This window comes from Elgaria multicarinata, chromosome 2, assembly GCF_023053635.1.
Source record: "Elgaria multicarinata webbii isolate HBS135686 ecotype San Diego chromosome 2, rElgMul1.1.pri, whole genome shotgun sequence".
NCBI classification, from domain to species: Eukaryota; Metazoa; Chordata; class Lepidosauria; order Squamata; family Anguidae; genus Elgaria; species Elgaria multicarinata.
In genome coordinates, this window is record NC_086172.1 from 121,674,224 (window position 1) to 121,691,694 (window position 17,471).

The 17,471-nt window shown below is 43.7% G+C and overlaps 1 protein-coding gene across 3 annotated transcripts in view; it reads right to left on the reverse strand.

The window, feature by feature from the left end:
- Positions 1 to 1,562: 1,562 nt before the first annotated feature.
- CKAP5 (cytoskeleton associated protein 5) overlaps positions 1,563 to 17,471 on the reverse strand; it is a 78,143-nt gene continuing 62,234 nt past the window's right edge. For 2 of the 3 annotated variants that reach the window (XM_063117489.1, XM_063117488.1), the window contains exons 36-44: positions 10,345 to 10,524; positions 8,502 to 8,689; positions 7,881 to 7,956; positions 7,122 to 7,310; positions 6,896 to 7,033; positions 5,147 to 5,230; positions 4,699 to 4,858; positions 3,582 to 3,736; positions 1,563 to 2,269 (exon numbers count right to left, since the gene is read on the reverse strand). In XM_063117489.1, the coding sequence (XP_062973559.1) occupies positions 2,021 to 2,269; positions 3,582 to 3,736; positions 4,699 to 4,858; positions 5,147 to 5,230; positions 6,896 to 7,033; positions 7,122 to 7,310; positions 7,881 to 7,956; positions 8,502 to 8,689; positions 10,345 to 10,524 (1,419 nt within the window). In that variant the 3' untranslated portion in view covers positions 1,563 to 2,020. The remainder of the gene's footprint in view (positions 2,270 to 3,581; positions 3,737 to 4,698; positions 4,859 to 5,146; positions 5,231 to 6,895; positions 7,034 to 7,121; positions 7,311 to 7,880; positions 7,957 to 8,501; positions 8,690 to 10,344; positions 10,525 to 17,471) is intronic. The other variant, XM_063117490.1, reaches the window with a different exon arrangement.

Sequence of the window (17,471 nt, forward strand, 5' to 3'; positions counted from 1 at the left end):
GAGAGAGAAAGAGTATATTTTTAGACAAAGCATAAAGTTTGCCACAGAGGCTTCGCTACATTTCAAAATCTCATTTAATGACACACCCCTGTAAATTATAATTCTGACTGCTATTACCTCAAAATTCTGTGCATTTATGATACTAACGTAGTGATTCAGTGAGCTCTAATGTAATTTTAAAGAATTGGGCATCAGCTACAAAAGGGGACTATCTCTAGTAGTGCATAAGAGAAAAAATAGAGCCCAGCAAACTGTTAAGCATTTTGCACCATTTCAAGGCACACCATAGTGCTAGCAAGTGAGGATTGTGGCTTTTAAATATATACAGCACACTGGTCTGACATGTGCTGATTCACTCTTTTACAGCAGTAGCTAAGGTATATGTTTCTTTAAGCAGCAACTTCCACTGAAAATCTGCAAATTAGGACAAAAATAGGGCAAGTAGATGAGCCTCCCAGAAATTAGATAATGTGCACACTTGAGGACAAGCACCCTATGATGGGCACTATCTCCCAATGAGTGTGCATATATGCACACAGTGGCTAGTGCAGTTTCTGTAAAAGACTACTATTTTGATTTGGTGCAATACAAAACTAGGGTAATATAGACAGTGCTATTCAATCAAGGCCTAACAAGCATGAAGAACTGCAAATTAAATTAAACCTCTGTTGGCCACAGAAAAGAGCTGATGTTCCAGGGAGCCCACTATGCAGCTGCAATAGCATTTAGTTTAGAACATCTAAGGTGGGAGCAGAGAACACTAACCTAGAAGATTTCACAGAAATGCCATGTGTCGTGGCAGTTCTGGGAATCAGTAAAAGGCAGACAAAGGCATAACCCATACACATAAAAGCAGCAAGTCAGTCAGAAAATTCCCCATAGCTATTTGAATTAGGGAAATTCAACTATCGCAATATTGATCCACTTCAGAACACAAGCATTCTGGAAACAGAATCTCAAGGGACATTTTCAACCATCAGCAGCAATCACTGGTCATACATTTACTATGAACTTTCTAGCACTTTCTGAACTGACAACAGAATTGAGAATTTGTAGAGATCTAATTAGCGCATGTAATGTTTTGGGTTTCTCCATGTCGTTACTATACATGAAGAACATAATTTAAAGAACCCAGCCAAACCTTCTTGACTGTGGGATATTGTTCATCCAACTTTTTCAAGTTCCAGTTCTCAAAAAGGATGAAAGTAATTCCTCAAAAAGACAAAAGTGTTATATAGCGCTTGCAGGCTAACTAGATTAAGATACCATGAAGAGGGGCTTGCAAAAACATTTTCTGGGAGAGAAAATGTTCTGCCTCTGCCCCAAACTATCCTGCAAGACAATGGTAAGGGCAACAATACCACTGATAAGATATCAAAGTCTTATTTCACCTGGAGCATTTTTTGCATTTTTAGTGTCTCAGCTTCTCCACGCTGTCCTAATGAAAGCTAATCTGCTGTTAAGATATAGACAGCAGCTCTCTGACTCCTAGAAATGCTGAATAACTAGCAATGAGGAACATGGATGGACATTTCCCACCAACAGTCACTGTTGCTCCCATGGAGAGTTAATGCAAACTTTATTTACAAAAAGACACTTAAATTAGTTATTTCATGCCATGCATCCGTACAGAAACAGTTCAAGAAATTCACAAATTAAAAATGAATTCACTGAGGAGCTTCTAAGAGTTAAGAGGGCTAAGAAAGGTAAGACAACTCAACAAATAAAAACAAGTTATGAGAAACTGGACTGAGCAGGAGAATGGTTGTTTACGGCTCTGTACACTAAAACTAATACACAGACAGTCTTCTACAGTCAAGAAATGCTCACAGAGAAGCAAAGTATGTACAAAGACTTGTGCCACAATGACTTGGATCCTCCTCCAAGATCTGCTGTATTATACACAGAAACCAGTTTGTATACATAAGGCCTACATGAGGCCACTTTAACTATGAAGACTTCTAGTTTAGTAAACTAAAGATGGGACAGCCCTGCAATAGCCACACTGTCTCACGCAATTTCATTTGCGACTGCTTTTTATTCTCTCCAGTCTTTTTTTCAAGTCATCAATATTGGATGCTGCAGAGGAAGAAGTGGTGGTTCCAATGTTGGAGGAGTGGGTCTGATTGGAGTCCAGATCGATGTGCTGATATTGTTCCCGTGACTCACGGAGCTGTGAAAGCTTACTGTGGAGCATATCTGTGGAGGATGCAACTGTAGGGACTGATGCTTTGGACAGCTGGGAGGTCAGCGGGGCTCTGTCTTCCTGCTGTGAATGAAGAGAATGTTGAAAACACTTGCACAAAAGCAAAAGTTGTAAAACACCAGGGCATTTTCTGTCATGCTGGTAATAGGGGAAGCACTCGAAAAGGTAAACGGTATTGATCTTTTTATGTCTTTAGAAGCAATGAATAGATTGACAGCCCTGTATTTATTTATGATGCAGTTCTGATTATGTGAGCATTACTTCTACCACGTATTGGCTTGCTCCGAAAGCAGTCTTGTCTGTCACATGGAGAGAAGCTTGCTCATATAAAGCTTTAAATACTATAAATTAGCCCACTAGTTGATTGAATCCACGTTAGGTGTGAAAGCTGAGGCTTGGATGCTTCTAGTCCAACACTGTTTTGAGAGGAAGTCCGGCTTTGGGGTTCTAATTGTCCAACAATACCTTTGTGACCAAATCAAAAGCACCCTAACAGTTGTGTCATTAATTCAAAGATTGCGAAAGAATCTACAACTTAACAACTTCCTGAAAGCTTGGATTTCTGCACCTTCATTTCGAAATGCTCAACTGAAGTTCCTACAAGTCCCCGATGCTCACTTGAAGTAAGAGAACTCTTAAAGCATTGCCCTGCTACTTGCTCTAACCACATTCCCAGTCAATCAAGTATACAAGCTTACGGAATACTTTTACCAATTGTACTGTGTCAGCGCTGATAAATTTGCAAAAGTTGTCTAAGGTAGTAGAATCCACATTTTCTTGACACAGAACTACTTTTTGGGGGAAGTGCAGAGTCCACACACCCTTTCCAATGACCCCCACCCACACTGATACCACAGTACTCCGTTTACACTCAAACAATCAGCAGTATGCAAGAGCCTGAAATGTAGAGCTTTAGCAAGATTCAGTCGCCCTTTGGAAGCAATCACTCAATTTGGGCTTTCCCTCTAACAACCAGTTGAAGGGCTATAAGGAAAAAAAGGGGGGAAAGAGAGAATCAGCTGCTGAAAGACCCAGAGCTTCAGAATTTATTACCTGCAGGGCTTATGGATTCCACAGCAGGTGAGATCAGCAAGCCCCACCTTCCAATGTTACCATGCAAGCAGGGAAAGAACAGCACAAGTCATATCACTTGTACTGTATCTTTTTGCATTACTATGTAACTTCTGAAGTGGCTTTCAGCTCAAACTGCCTGTACCAAGAAAATGCTAGTGAAAGCAAAGAGGTTGCAAGCAAAGATGTGGAGAGACTTCTGTACCAAGAGCAAAAATGCCATGAGAAAGAAGATTCAGCGCGCAGAGGACTAGAGAGAGTGCCAAGCCGTAGCAATTGTTGCATTTGTAAATCTATTTAATACCTTTGCATTGTCAAGGCCACATCGCTGCCTGAGGATTTTTAGCCTTTCCAAGTAGACAGAAGGCCCCACCTCTTCCCCGTTTGAATTTCCTACAGATGATGAGACTGTATTGGTGGGAGTGGGGATACACGATACCTCCATCTGTGGAGAAACCCCTGGAAAATGAAAACAAAACAAAAACAAAAACACAACACACAAAATGAGTCCAAGCAGACACCAATGGAAGATTGCGATGTTTCTCAGGGCCTGTGTGGTGTAGGGGTTGCTGAGGTTCAGCTCTGCCCACACTCCTGAAATAACCTCAGAAGCCCTGGAGCATGAAGGATGAATCCACAACACAACTCCTTTCTATGCCAGTGCTGCTTTTCCTGAAACTGGAGCAACACTGGCACGGGAACAAGTTGTCGTAACACAAGACTCCTCCCATATGGCCTCGGGCTCCTGATGTTTCCTCAACGGTGTAGGAAAAAGAACCGTGCTGTGGTGGCTCTGGTGTCATTCAGATGTCAGAATGGATCGTTCTTGATTCAAAGGTCTTTACACATCTTTGCATTTGGTATTAGTTAACATAGCTACTGTGGTAGCCTGGACAACTTTTCCGGTTGTTTTCATCAGTTGTGTTGTTGCAGACTACTTGCTTTCACTAGAATTTCCTTGGGACAGGAAGGTTTGAGTCCAAGCGTTTTCACAGGTTACACAGAAATGAGGAAAGACAAAGCACAAGTGACCCATGGCTTGTGCTACTGCTTTCCCCACTTGCACTGTAACGTGGAAGATGGGTCTTGCTGATCTGAAGCTCATAGATCTCGACTCCAGGTGATATGATTTTCCTTGCATCCATGTAACCCATGAATTAGCTCTTATGGGAAAAACCAAGCGTGTGATTGATTACCTGTGGAGAGTGACTGGATTGTGCCCAGTGAGAGAACATTGTGCAAATGCCACCATAGTGTTTGAATTATTTCATACCACCAGTTTGGCTCCATATATAAAGCACTGGCATATCACTTCTGAAGCCCTCTCCACACACTACTAAGCTTGAGAGAGCCTGACAGCTGTATTAGAACAGCAGCAATTGCTCCCTCAAATCCATGTTGTTGCATTGCTAGGGAGTTACCTGTAGAAGAAGGAATGCGCCCTTTGCCCTCCCTTTCCATTTCAATCAGCCGGAGACCTCGTTCCACGTAGCTCTGGAAGAACTGTGAGGAGTTTTTAAGGAAGGGTTCAATGTCTGCATCCGAATACTTCTTTTTATATTCATACAGCTCTGCCAAACCCTGAAAAAGAAAAAAACCCTAGTCATTCAAATGCTGTAACTGTAGAAAATTGAGGGCTGGCGCTCTTGCATGTTGCAAAACTAGCTTTGTGCAGGCTCATATATGCATAGGAAGCTGCCTTATCCCAAGTCAGACCATTGGTCCATCTACCTGCATGCAAAGCATGTCTCTACCACTGGCCTATGGCCCTTCTTCAGACAACTGCACCACCTGTGTTGGGACTGCACAGAAGCCACAAAAAAGAACGGACCCTATTTCCCACCCTGTCCATAGTGGTAATGCCCTTACCTCTTTAGTGTTTTCTTTAGAGCCAATTTTCTTAAATATCTCTGCTAAAATATCATTCACTTTAGCCTTTGGTGACTTTTCATCCTATAAAAAGAAATGTAGACATACTAAGAAAACCCCAGAGGGATGGAAATTTAAGCCACTGAACTTTTCCCTTAAACAAAATTGGAGAACTAAAGACATATACCAAATATCATCTTATAACACATATAAGAACAGGAAGAAATTAGCAGCAGGAAAACTATAGCTACTTTAATAAGAGGGAAAGTGTTTTTTTTATCATTTTTTATTACATCTGTTCTTTGAAATAAAATCATTAATTCCTTTTCACCATTTTAAAAGATATTTTCTGGGATGTAAATAGGAATGGTTTGAAACAGGAAGTTAAGTTTTGGGAGTAATGTCATTTTGACAGCAGCAATCCTCTCAAACTAAGAAAGGTGAAAAGATTCCCATAAATGTATTCCATGCTCAATTTGATTCATAACTAAGAAATTATTATTTTCAACCAGATCTGTATAGTTTCTATGATACTGATGACTAATTAATTCCATGCCCTAGTTACCCATGAAAATTGTGGTATCTTGTTGAGATGATTTTGTGTTTATACCCAAATTTCTGATTTCTCATAGTTAACTTAAAGCCTGAAACTTTTAGCTGCTTACTTCTCTTTGAATTTCCTAAGGCGACAGTTCAGGATGACTAGTGACACATCATCTACACACACATATATATATTGTGCTCTTCGCAATTTAGTTTTTATTCCTTGCTGTAATTGCCAGAGGCTCAATCAGACACAGCAAAAGCCAGAGATGATACAGGACACCCCTGCCTTGTTTCTTTCTGCCAAATAATGGGATGAATCCTATCCATTTGTTCTGGATCCTTGTTAAAGGATCCAGTTGTATCCTTTAACACCATCAGGGACTAGATATGGGCAGTGACAGGATACAACTAAACAATTCTACAAGAGCTCACAACAGCGATCAAAAAACATCCCACTGTTTGCCCATTCTGATTTAAACCAAGCCCTAGGCAGAGCAGAGCTCACAATAGCAAGTCTTTTTAACTCCAATGAAAAGTAATCCTAGCAGCAGCTGAATAGGTACCAGTTGAGGGGAAAAAAGGAAACCCAATGGGCATTCAAGTGCAAGCAAACAACTACAGGCAGGCGAATAGAAGGGTAACCTTGTAATTTAAGGAAGCACCAGATAAAATACAGTTCAGTAAAAAATACACCTCCTCTTTATTGTTACTATTAATAGCATTTCCTAGCAGAAGCGCTGCACCAAATTTGCATGGGTTTGATCTTCGATGAGAACATTACTGTTTTGGAGGGTACAAAGCTCCCGATAACCCCTCCAGAAAATGATTTTTGAACTGAACGATGCACAACTTTCCTTTGTCTTCGCAAGCATACTACCAAGAGTGGACGAGATGGCAGATAAAGCTGCAGGGCACCTCCTGGAAAAGTAAATAAATAAAAATGCCCCCGTTTGCTGAAATGTTGTCGGACCAAGAGGAGACTTTCTGTGGATAGTGAAATGTTTTACAAAATGGGGCCCTTTATCCTTGGCTAACTTCCAGCTACCACACTAAAGAGCTTATTCAGTCTTCTGGGTGGTCCACAGAAAAGGTAAGGCACCATGCCAACTACATTTAAAAAAATAATAATCCATTGTGTGCTCAGCAAACTGACCAGCTTCACAGCTGAGGGCCATTTTCTATTCCAAAGAATGGAATACTTACTATGCGAGAAGCTCCTTTTTCTGTGCCTTTGTCAGATTTACTTCCAGTTTGGTCCAGGGAATGTTTCATCACTCTGCACAGGTGAGCCTCCAACTCAGACTCATTCTTGTTATCTATCATTGTTAGATGATCTAAGATCTAAGAGAGAGCGTGATACCTTTTAGAGAGGAACCAAACCTATTTTAGTGGGCTATACACAGGTTGGGGTGAAGCTGCCTGCTCTCACCTTGGGTCCCTTCAGCTTGCACAACGTGTGAATTAAGGTCTTCAGTGTCCGTATGGGGAATTCACTCTTGCATTGCTTTAGTTTCTCCTTTGGAAACACTTTCATAAAGATGTGGATGTCCAACATGATTCGGTCCAAATTAATAGTGTTGATAGTTTCAGGGAGAAGTCTTACCATTCTCCATAAACACTGAAAGAAAGGAAGAGGAAGGGAAAATAATGTTTATATAAGAAACCAGCCACCTAAAACAAAGCAAATCCCTCTACACATCTAGGATTGTCAATGCTGAACTTGATTTTTTTAAAGCTTAAAATTAATGCCCATAAGCGAACTGATATAGAGTGGTTATGCCATTACAATGTACTAGGCCTATCAAGTGATTCTTAATTATTATTAAGATATTAAGTCTTTAAAAAGCAGGTTTTTAAGTTTTCATTCATTTAGCAAAACATGTTTACCCCTAAAAGGGCAATAGTAAGCTGTATTCATATTAAAATCACTTCCAGTGCAGCCGCAGCAGCCATTTTCTTGTAGAATGGACCACTGGACACTTACTGGAAAGGTTCCTTCTTATGTGGTGTGATGGAGGCGTCCAACATCAGGCAATGGGGGCATTAACCCATTGTTGGGTGCTTCCTCATACCAAACTGAGAAAGACCTTAGATTATGACCACTTGCAATGTGTAGTCTGTCTTGCTAATGCATAATCATTATACAATAGGAAATGTGACAAAACAAACGCCCTTTACACATACTCACCTTCATTACAAGTTCTGAGAACTTGGGAGAGCTTGCAGTTGCTAATAGACTATCCTGGAGTAGAACAAGCAGGGCACTAGGGAGAATAAGTGCAGTAGTATTACCTATACAAACTCCACAAATCCACAGGACAACACAGAATTGCTCTGGCAGGGCTAATTCAGTCTCTTTTACAGGGTGACGCTATTTCTTGCACATTATCAATTAGGTGAGGTCAACCTTAATATCAAGGTGAGGTAATCTCAACTGGTCAATACCTTCAAAGAGGAAGCTGGGCAGGCTTTCAGATTTTTACCCTTTATTTATTACATTTCTATACCACCCAATAGCCACAACAGATATGTGAACAGATATGAAGAGGGACAAGCTCCTCTTAGTTCAGCCCTGAGCCTGAAAAGACAGCCCACCCAATTTGTCTTGGTCAGCAACTACAGAAATCCACAAGTCACTGGTGCTGCAGGAAGACCTGGTGAGACAGCAAACAATTGCCAGAAAGACCAACAGTATCTCATCGGTGCATGTACTCAAACTGAACCAAGTGTTCAGTCTTATGGTGAAAGGCTGTGCTGCTATGAGAAAAAGGACATACGGTGTCTTGAGTCTTGGCATAGATCTATTTACCTCAATATGTTGGTTTGGTCAGATTTCTCCAGAACTTTTACCACCAAGAGGTTGACGGATCTGATAACCTGTTGACCTTCCTCTAGATCTTCAACTCTTGAATCCAGCATTAAGGTAATGAGGCCATGCATCAAGTCCTTCAGCACACCTGCAGAAGCCTCCCTGGCTAAGCTTTCAATCTGGAACAGCTGCCAATGGAATTCCAAGGTTAGGTATCAGTCTCTCTTCTGGATAAAACATTGCAGTCTAGATTGCCCTTCCAAAATTTCATTTCTTGCTGCTATCTAGACTCTAAGTTAAAGGGAAATAACTTATATTCCTTATTGATTTGGAGGGTACCAGATAACTATTTTCAAAAGGGAGGAGAGAGTGTAGTTTGACACAACAAGCAATCAGCATGCATCTATTATTAGGCCAGTTTAATTGCTACAGAACAACAGTGTCTATGGAAACCAATTGTACAAATATCTCTATTCTCAATGGTCACTTTTATCCAGTTCAGGGTCTGAAAAAGATTTTGTGCACAAAACTATCTTCTCTTTGACAGTAGGCTCCACACTAAAAATAGGGCCATGTACCAGTAAGGGCATCCATTATGGCATCCATCCACTCAGGCATAGCCGGGACGATGACATACAAAATCCAAGAACGGTGTAACATTCAAAGTGTGGGCTTTTCTTCCTCCAACTTGAAAAAAAATCTCTCCTTCTTTCATAAGAGTGTACAGTGGGAAAAGATTTAACTACACTTTGATTAAGATTTAATAAAACTTCCAGTACATGAACATTCTTTGGGGGCTGCTAGTTGGCCATTCCTGCAATACAGGAAGAGCAGATAATCTGAGAAAAATGTACAACAGGTAATATGAAGCAAGACACAATCAGGTAGGAGAGAAGGAACCTGTTGCAGTGTTGAATGGCCTCAGGCAGAAGCCTCTATATTCCTTTCAAATGAGTGTAAGACATATTTAAAGCATGAGAAAGCGAGTGGGAATTCTTACTCATACCACCCTTTATGGGCATTTTTCAGGTTAGCCACTAATGTGGGAAATTTGCTGTCATATGACACCCATCCATGATTAATTTATACACATGGCAATCTTAACTGCTTGAGCAGTCAAGGCATGATAAGTCTTTTTAACAAGCTATGAGGTCTTCAAGAGTCTTTGAAACCAGGCAAGATTACTTGCCAGAAGGATAAGCAGGCTCAGTGACATCTTCCCAGGTGTAGAATTCTGCACTAATCCACACCAAGCTGTGGAAATAGAAACCCAAAATTCTGTATGTAAATTGGGTACATTTGCATACTTGGATCTGAGGAAACAACTTATTGTAGACAAGATTTGGAATTAAATGATGGGGGAAATATTTATATAGGACATATCTAGATGCAAAAGGAACAAGGAGTCAGATTAGAATTGAATGGGATTTATCGATGATCTTCAGCATCTGAAGACTGAGCAGAGAAATAGCTATGTTTTCAGACTCTTCTCAGCTGCCACAGAAGTCACATTTTGTTTTGTTTTTAAGGGGAGAAAGCTCAGTTTCAGGATTACAAAGGAAGCTACCTTAATTATGGAGTGATCACAAGAGTACCATTTCTTGGCCCTATCTTCTCTCCTCCCTTCCGCCAAATTTTCAGCATTTCTATTTGGCTTAAATAATTATTACTGTCATTATTCAAGAGGCCCACAATGACCGGTTAGGGATTGTTAGGATATTTTAAAGAGGCATCTGTACCGAATTATCCTAAATGCAGGATAAAAGCTAATTTATCCTGCATTTAGTTTATCAGTCGTATTGACTGAAGCTTCCTTCCTATTTCCTCACACCAGAAGCCTTACCGAAATCATGTTTCCAATTATGCAACTGTACAACTTGACGATTTCATCCTTGTCCAGTTTCTCATCTGCCATGTGAGTATTGTAAATGAGTCGGAGCTGCATGAATGTAGCTATTAGGAACTGGTCAATGTGGCCAGACATAGCTTCTGCTTTGTCCTCTTGTCTCAGAACCTCATCAATCTGCAGACAGACCCGACAGTTATTATTCTCCAAATAGTATAGCAAGTCTGTAATACCAACATCAACTTACTCCCATATATACATATATCAAAGAGTTCTCATCTTTCCTATTATTCCACTACTCATACTGTTTACTCCTTAGAGCATCTACGACTTTAGACATTTACAAACCAAGCACATTAGAAGCTTAAACTGATTTAGTGCCTTGTTCACAGGGAGAAAGGAGATCACCATGCATTCCTCAGCAGTGATAACAAAGGATCAGCTGAAATCCTCCATAATATCAAGTAGGAAAGAAAATAACTTAGACCAGAGAAAATAACTCTTTTTGGGGATACAGAATTAACAAATATATCATAATCTAAAAGGAAGTGGTCATATGTCATTCACTGCATAGTCTTTCTGACAAAAACTTCACTGAAATTGTTTGCAAGACAGCCACTGTATTGTGTCAGTACATTTATTGATTCTTAGTGAACTCTGTTATATTCACTGGAAGAATCTGTCTAAGGCATGTATTGTGGGAGGACACTGAGGGGAGGTGCATCAGATATTTTGAAGGTATTATTCTTCACTTAGCAAAGAGGCAACAATCAACTTCTTAGGGTGAGAAGGAAAGATATGGAAAGATTGTTTACCTGTAACTGTATTTCTTTAGGTGGTCGCCTGTGCGCTCACACATATGGGTTCTGTGCCTGTGTAGAGCCTCCTTCAGAACATTCTAGCGCTGATCTTTTTTTGCTGGGAAACCCAAATCCATCCCTGCTGTCCGCACTTAAATTGTACTGCACAACCTAAGTTTTGAAGGCCCCCAAGGGCTTTCAAAATTACCAATAACTCCAGAGCACTGATGTACAGTTCCAGCTTCTTTGAGTACCGTGGACAGTTGATTCCACAGAATGCATCCCACCCTGTTGATGGTCTATGGTGAGGATGTGAAAGGGCAGGGAGGGTTTAAAGGCACCGCTCTGTCCACCACCGTACAGTCAGCTGTACAAGGCACAGTGAGGAAGGCGTGCTTGGGGTCTTTTTGTGGGAGAGATTACACAGAGGAACTGATTATGGAGTATATGTATCCGAACCTGTGAGTAAGGTGTTATGGACATAGTGGAAGCCCTCAACCCTAGAAGACTGCACACAGCTGGTGGAGGTGTGAGCAGCTAATCTTGGCACACCGTCGCAGGAAGAAATGCCAGTCCTGCTCATGAGTCTAGGGATTCTCTGACATACTGAGTCAACTGAGTTGGAGTTGTGATTTGTTCAAGTTGATGTAGAAGCCTTCCAAAATGTGCAATGTGACATTCATGTGAAGGGTGAGCATACATTCAGAGAGGCTGATGAGCAACCAATTGTCAACATGGGAGAATACCTTTATCTTCAAGAGACAAAGATGGGTGGCCACCAACACCATACTTTTTGTAAACATCTTTGGCACAGTGGACAAGCCAAAGGACACAGAATTAGAAACATTACTGACCCAGGGCAAAATGGAAGCACCTGTAATAGGATGGCCTGTTAGAAATGTAGGCATCCTTCAAGTCTATTGAGGGGAACCATTCCTCTCAAGGGAGTGTCAGTATATCGGCTAAGGTTACCATATGGAATTTCGTTGTTTGAATAAAGGTGTTCATGTCTCTGAGATACAAAATGGGACAAAAACCCTCATCCTTTTCAGGAACAGTGATGTCATGGGAAAAGAAATGCAGGTTGCTTACCTGTAACTGTAGTTCTTCGAGTGGTCATCTATGCATTCACACATATGGGCTTTGCGCCTGCGCAGAGACCAGACCGGAACCTACTATAGCTGAGTGGAACGTTTTTGGCGGGAACCCCTCCCCCCATGCTACCGCGCATGTCCATGGGGTTCCCGCCCTTACCTCAGTTTACAGGAGTCCGACATTGTGCCCCCATAAACATGAGTGTAAATAAAGTAAAGTACATTCCACAAAAACAGTGTGTCATTTATAAGTCTCACACCACCAAGTGGGGATGGTGGGTGGGTTGTGTGAATGCATAGATGACCACTCGAAGAACTACAGTTACAGGTAAGCAACCTGCATTTCTTCTTCGTGGTCTCTATGCATCACACATATGGGCGAATAGCGAGCTGACATACCTTTGGAGGTGGGTTGGTGCATCATCTGAAGATCTCTGAAAGCACTGTCCTCCCAAATGAGCAGTCCTGCCTCGCACGGGTGTCCAAACTGTAGTGCTTGACAAACGTGGATGGAGTGGACCACGTTGCGGCTCTACAGACTTCAGTCAGTGGAACACCTCTGGTGAAAGCCACCGACGTTGAAACAGCTCTGGTGGAATGAGCTGTTACAGGTTTCACTAACTCTAATTTAGCAATAGAGTAGGCCAATTCTATTGTCTCCACTATCCAGCGTGACAGTCGTTGGCAGGAGACAGGGAGTCCCTTAGAAGGCTCACCATAACAAATAAACAGTTGCTTTGTCTTTCTAAATGTCTCTGTCCTGTCTTTGTAAAAAGCAAGAGCCCTTCTTACATCCAGAGTATGCAAAGAAGACTCAAGAGGTGTAGTTGGATTAGGAAAGAAAGCAGGTAAAGAAATATGCTGGGACAGATGAAAAGTAGACACTACCTTTGGCAAGAAGGCTGGGTCTGTGCGTAGCACAACCTTGTCCTTATGAAAGATAGTGTATGGAACATCTATCCTAAGAGCTTTAAGCTCACTTGCACGTCTTGCTGATGTGATGGCTACTAAAAAGACAGTCTTTAAAGTAAGCAGCCTAAGGTCTGTCGAAGCCATGGGCTCGAAGGGCTTGCGTGTCAATGCTTGCAGCACAACTGACAGGCTCCAAGGCGGCACGATAGTCTTCACAGTCGGTATCGTGTTCTTCAGACCTTTCAGAAATTTCTTGGTTGTTGGATGGGTAAAAGGTGTAAAACCATCCACACCCCGGTGAAAAGATGTAATCGCAGCAAGGTGAACCCTGATGGATGCGAGCTTAAGTCCCTGCTGGAAAAGTGTCAATAAATAATTAAGGATGAAGGGCAAATGGCAAGATTCTGGTGTTTGATCTTGTACTGAAGCAAAGTTCCGAAATCTTTGCCACTTTGCTGCATAAGTTTTCCTAGTGGAAGGCTTTAGCGCTGCCAATATAATGTGATCCACAGTCAAAGTTCTAGTTGCAGAGGAGGAGTTGCTGTTATCCTCCATGCAGTCATCTTGAGGGTCGACAGATCTGCGTGTCGAACCCTGCCCTGGTGTCGAGACAGTAACTTCGGTGTCGACGGGAGCCTGATGTAATCCCCTCTCGATAACCGAAGAGCGTGTGAGAACCACGTCTGTCGAGGCCACCACGGAGTGATGAGGATGCAATTGGAGTTGTCCATCTGAATCTTGGCTATCACCCTTGTCAGTAGTGGGAAGGGAGGAAACATGTACAGGAGATTTCCTCTCCAAGTCCTGGTGAAAGCGTCTCCTAAAGATTGATCTCCTCTTCCTGCCCTGCTGCAATACTTGGCGCAAACTGTGTTGTCTTCGGTAGCGAAGACATCGACAGCAGGGTGGCCCCAGTGCCGAAAAAGGCTTTCCCGCACCTCGGCGTCGAGTTCCCACTCGTGGTCGACATGGAAGGACCTGCTGAGGGAGTCCGCAATAACGTTGTCCTTGCCGGCTACATGGATCGCCGTCAGGTAAGTCCTTCTCTTTATGCACCAGTTCCATATCCTGAGTGCAGACCGGTTCAGAGGGTGTGATCTTGTTCCACCCTGCCTGTTGATGTATGCCACCACGGTAGTATTGTCCGTCGCGATCAAGACATTCTTGCCCTCGATCAACTGTGCAAATGCTCTTATTGCATTTTCTACAGCCATGAGTTCGAGGTGATTGATGTGCTGTTCTCTCTGTGATCGAGGCCAACGACCCTGAGAGGTTAAAGAGCTGCAATGGGCTCCCCATCCTTCTAAAGATGCATCCGTCGTGATCGTTACCGAAGGCGCGTCTTGTTGGAATGGAACGCCTTCGAGAAGAGTCGACATCGAGAACCACCATTTCAGCGATGCCCTGACTTGCTTCGGTATCGAAAGGTAAGTCCGTCGAGCATTGTGCCTGAGATCGAAAGTCCTCAAAAACCAGGCCTGCAATATCCTCATTCTGAGTCTTGCAAATTTTATGACTGCCGTAGTAGCTGCCATCAATCCTAACAGTCTCTGAATTGTCCATGCCGAAACCTTTCGGCGGCTCTCGGTATCGATGGCTAACTGCTGTAAGGTGTTCGCCCTGGTTGACGGTAAGTATGCCCTCCCGTCTCGAGAGGATAGAGTTACCCCTATGAAGTCCAATCTCTGCTGTGGAGTCAAAATGGACTTTTCGTGGTTGACCCACAGCCCCAACGAGTCCAACAGGTTGAGGGTGGTTAGTATATCCGACTGGAGCGCCTCGCTGCTGTCCGCTACGAGAAGCCAATCGTCCAGGTACGGATACACGTAAATGCCTTTCTGCCTTAGGTGGGCGCATACCACCGCCATAACCTTCGTGAAGACCCTCGGCGCCGTGGCCAATCCGAACGGAAGAACGGTGAACTGGTACTGGGACGCTCCGATCGAAAACCGAAGGTAAGCTTGATGCGACTTCCTGATGGAAATGTGGAAGTACGCATCCTTCAGATCCACCACTGCAAACCACACTCCTTTCTGTAGAAGCTGCAGAATTGAAGTAACCGTTGTCATACGGAACTTCCTCGGGGTGATGAACTTGTTCAGTTGTCTTAAGTCCATGATCGGTCGAAGACCTCCATCTTTCTTCGGGACCGTGAAGTAACGAGAGAAAAATCCCTGATTGAGTTCCTCTGCCGGTACGGGAGAGATGGCTCCCTTCGATAGTAAGGTCTGTACCTCGAGCAGCAGAGGAGGGGATGGAGTCGTTACTTTCACGCCGGAAAAAGGAGGGAGGGCATCGAGCTCGATGGCATAGCCCGAGTTGATGATAGTGAGCACCCAGGAGTCTGTTGTAATTGACTCCCATTGATGGTACTGGGGTGCTAAGCGGTTCGCAAAAGGGAGTGGATCTGGATCTAAGGAGTCAAACCCGCTGTTTCTTGCTGAAGTCGGGTTGCCTCTTGTCATGTTGGTATCTGCCCTGGTAAGGCCTCTTCCTCTGCAGCTGTTGTTGTTGCTGCCGAGGTTGCGGCTGGTATTGGGGCCGATGCTGTTGCTGCTGCATCGGAGGTCTCCATTTTCTAGAACGGTATTGAGGTTGCGAGGGAAAAGTAAACCCCATCTTTTTAGCAGTCGTCCGAGCTTTATAGATGGAGTCCAGCGTGTCATCGGTCTTGCTGTTAAATAGACCTTCTCCATCAAACGGCATATTTTCTATCCTGGCCTTAGTCTCGTTGGTTAGATTTGAGGATCTAAGCCAGGCATGCCTTCTTAACGATATGGCCCCCATCATCGATTTTGAGTGGCAGTCCACCTGGTGTCGAGCGGTGGACAACTGCTGCCGTGCTATACCCGTTGCTTCATTTTGAAGAACTCTTGCCACCTCTCTTTTATCCTCTGGAAGGTGATCACACAGATTACCAATCTTCTCCCAAAGAAAAAGTTGATAACGGGCCATAGTTGCTTCATAGGCTGATGCCCTGATGCCCAAGGAGGATGACGAATAGACTCTTCTGCCCGTCATGTCTAGCTTTCTCCCCTCTCTATCCACTGGAGCAGAATGTGCTTTCTGGGACTGGCCCTGTGCTGACTCAACCACTATTGAGTTCGGTTTAGGGTGCTGAACTAAAAATTGTGCACCCTCTTCCTGCACTTTATACAGAGTCTCTAGGCGTTTTGATGTTGCCTGCGTCGACGTCGGTGTCTTCCAAGTCAACTGCGCTGCCTGCTTTAGCGCGTGAGGGAGAGGTATCGCTATCCTCTGGTTCGTGGTAGTCTGGAACACATCGTAGATACGATCTACCACAGCCTCATTAGCTTCCTGGGTCTCTATCCCCAATGCTCTAGACATTCGCAAAATATGGTCCGAGAACCTAACCATGTCGTCTGATGGGGAGGAAGGGTCTCTATCTTGGACCTCATCCTCCGGTGACGGAAAAGAAGGAGCGGCCGACACACCCGATTCCGAGTCCGAAGGATAATGTTCCTCGGGTGATGATACGGTGACTAAATGTAAATCATCCGTCGATACCGCAGGAATCGCCACAGTCGACGCCGACGGTTGTTGTCGAGGCGTCGATACCGATGATCTTTGAGGCGCTGGTGATGGAGGCAAAGGAAAGCGACACACCCTAGTTGTTGGCGGGGGAAGAGCATAGTAATCCTCCCGCGGATACTGTTGTTCCTGAAAATACCTTTGGGGGCGGTATCCCTCCCATTGGTATTCGTCACCCCTCGCCTGAGGTTCAGAGTAGCGAGAGGTTGCCTCCCAATCACGGCGTGGTGTTAGCCTTGGAGATGGCAACAATGGAAGTTCTCGCGGTCGAGGGGGCTGGTGAGAAGACGCTGCCGACATCGAATCCCTCAGTTCGCCTTCTGAGAGGCTAGGCGGACGAGTCGGTACCGCTGGTAACGAATGTGGTCTCGATACCGAGGGTGGTCTCGACATCGAGGCGGCAGATACCGAGGGCGGTTTCGATACCGAGGCAGTGGGAGCAGCGGGAGGAGTAGATTGACTCCTGACCGGCTCTACTGGAGGAGGCGATGCTAAGGAGGTTCTCTCCGCATCCCTCTTTCTCTTCTTTTTCTTCTTCTTCTCAGTCTCAGAAGAAGGAATTGGAGTTCTGGCTTTTTTAGAGTCCTTTTTAGCCTTTGAACTCAAGAATGACCGACCAGGCGTGAGGGGTATCTCAGCCCTATGAGCTCTGGTCTGCACTTCAGTGCTTTGGTCTGATGATTTGACCGGTGCGGTCTTAGTAAGTGCCGTCTTATGAGTCACGGACTTATGAGCCGCAGTCTTCTCCATTGTCGGGGCCTCAGCG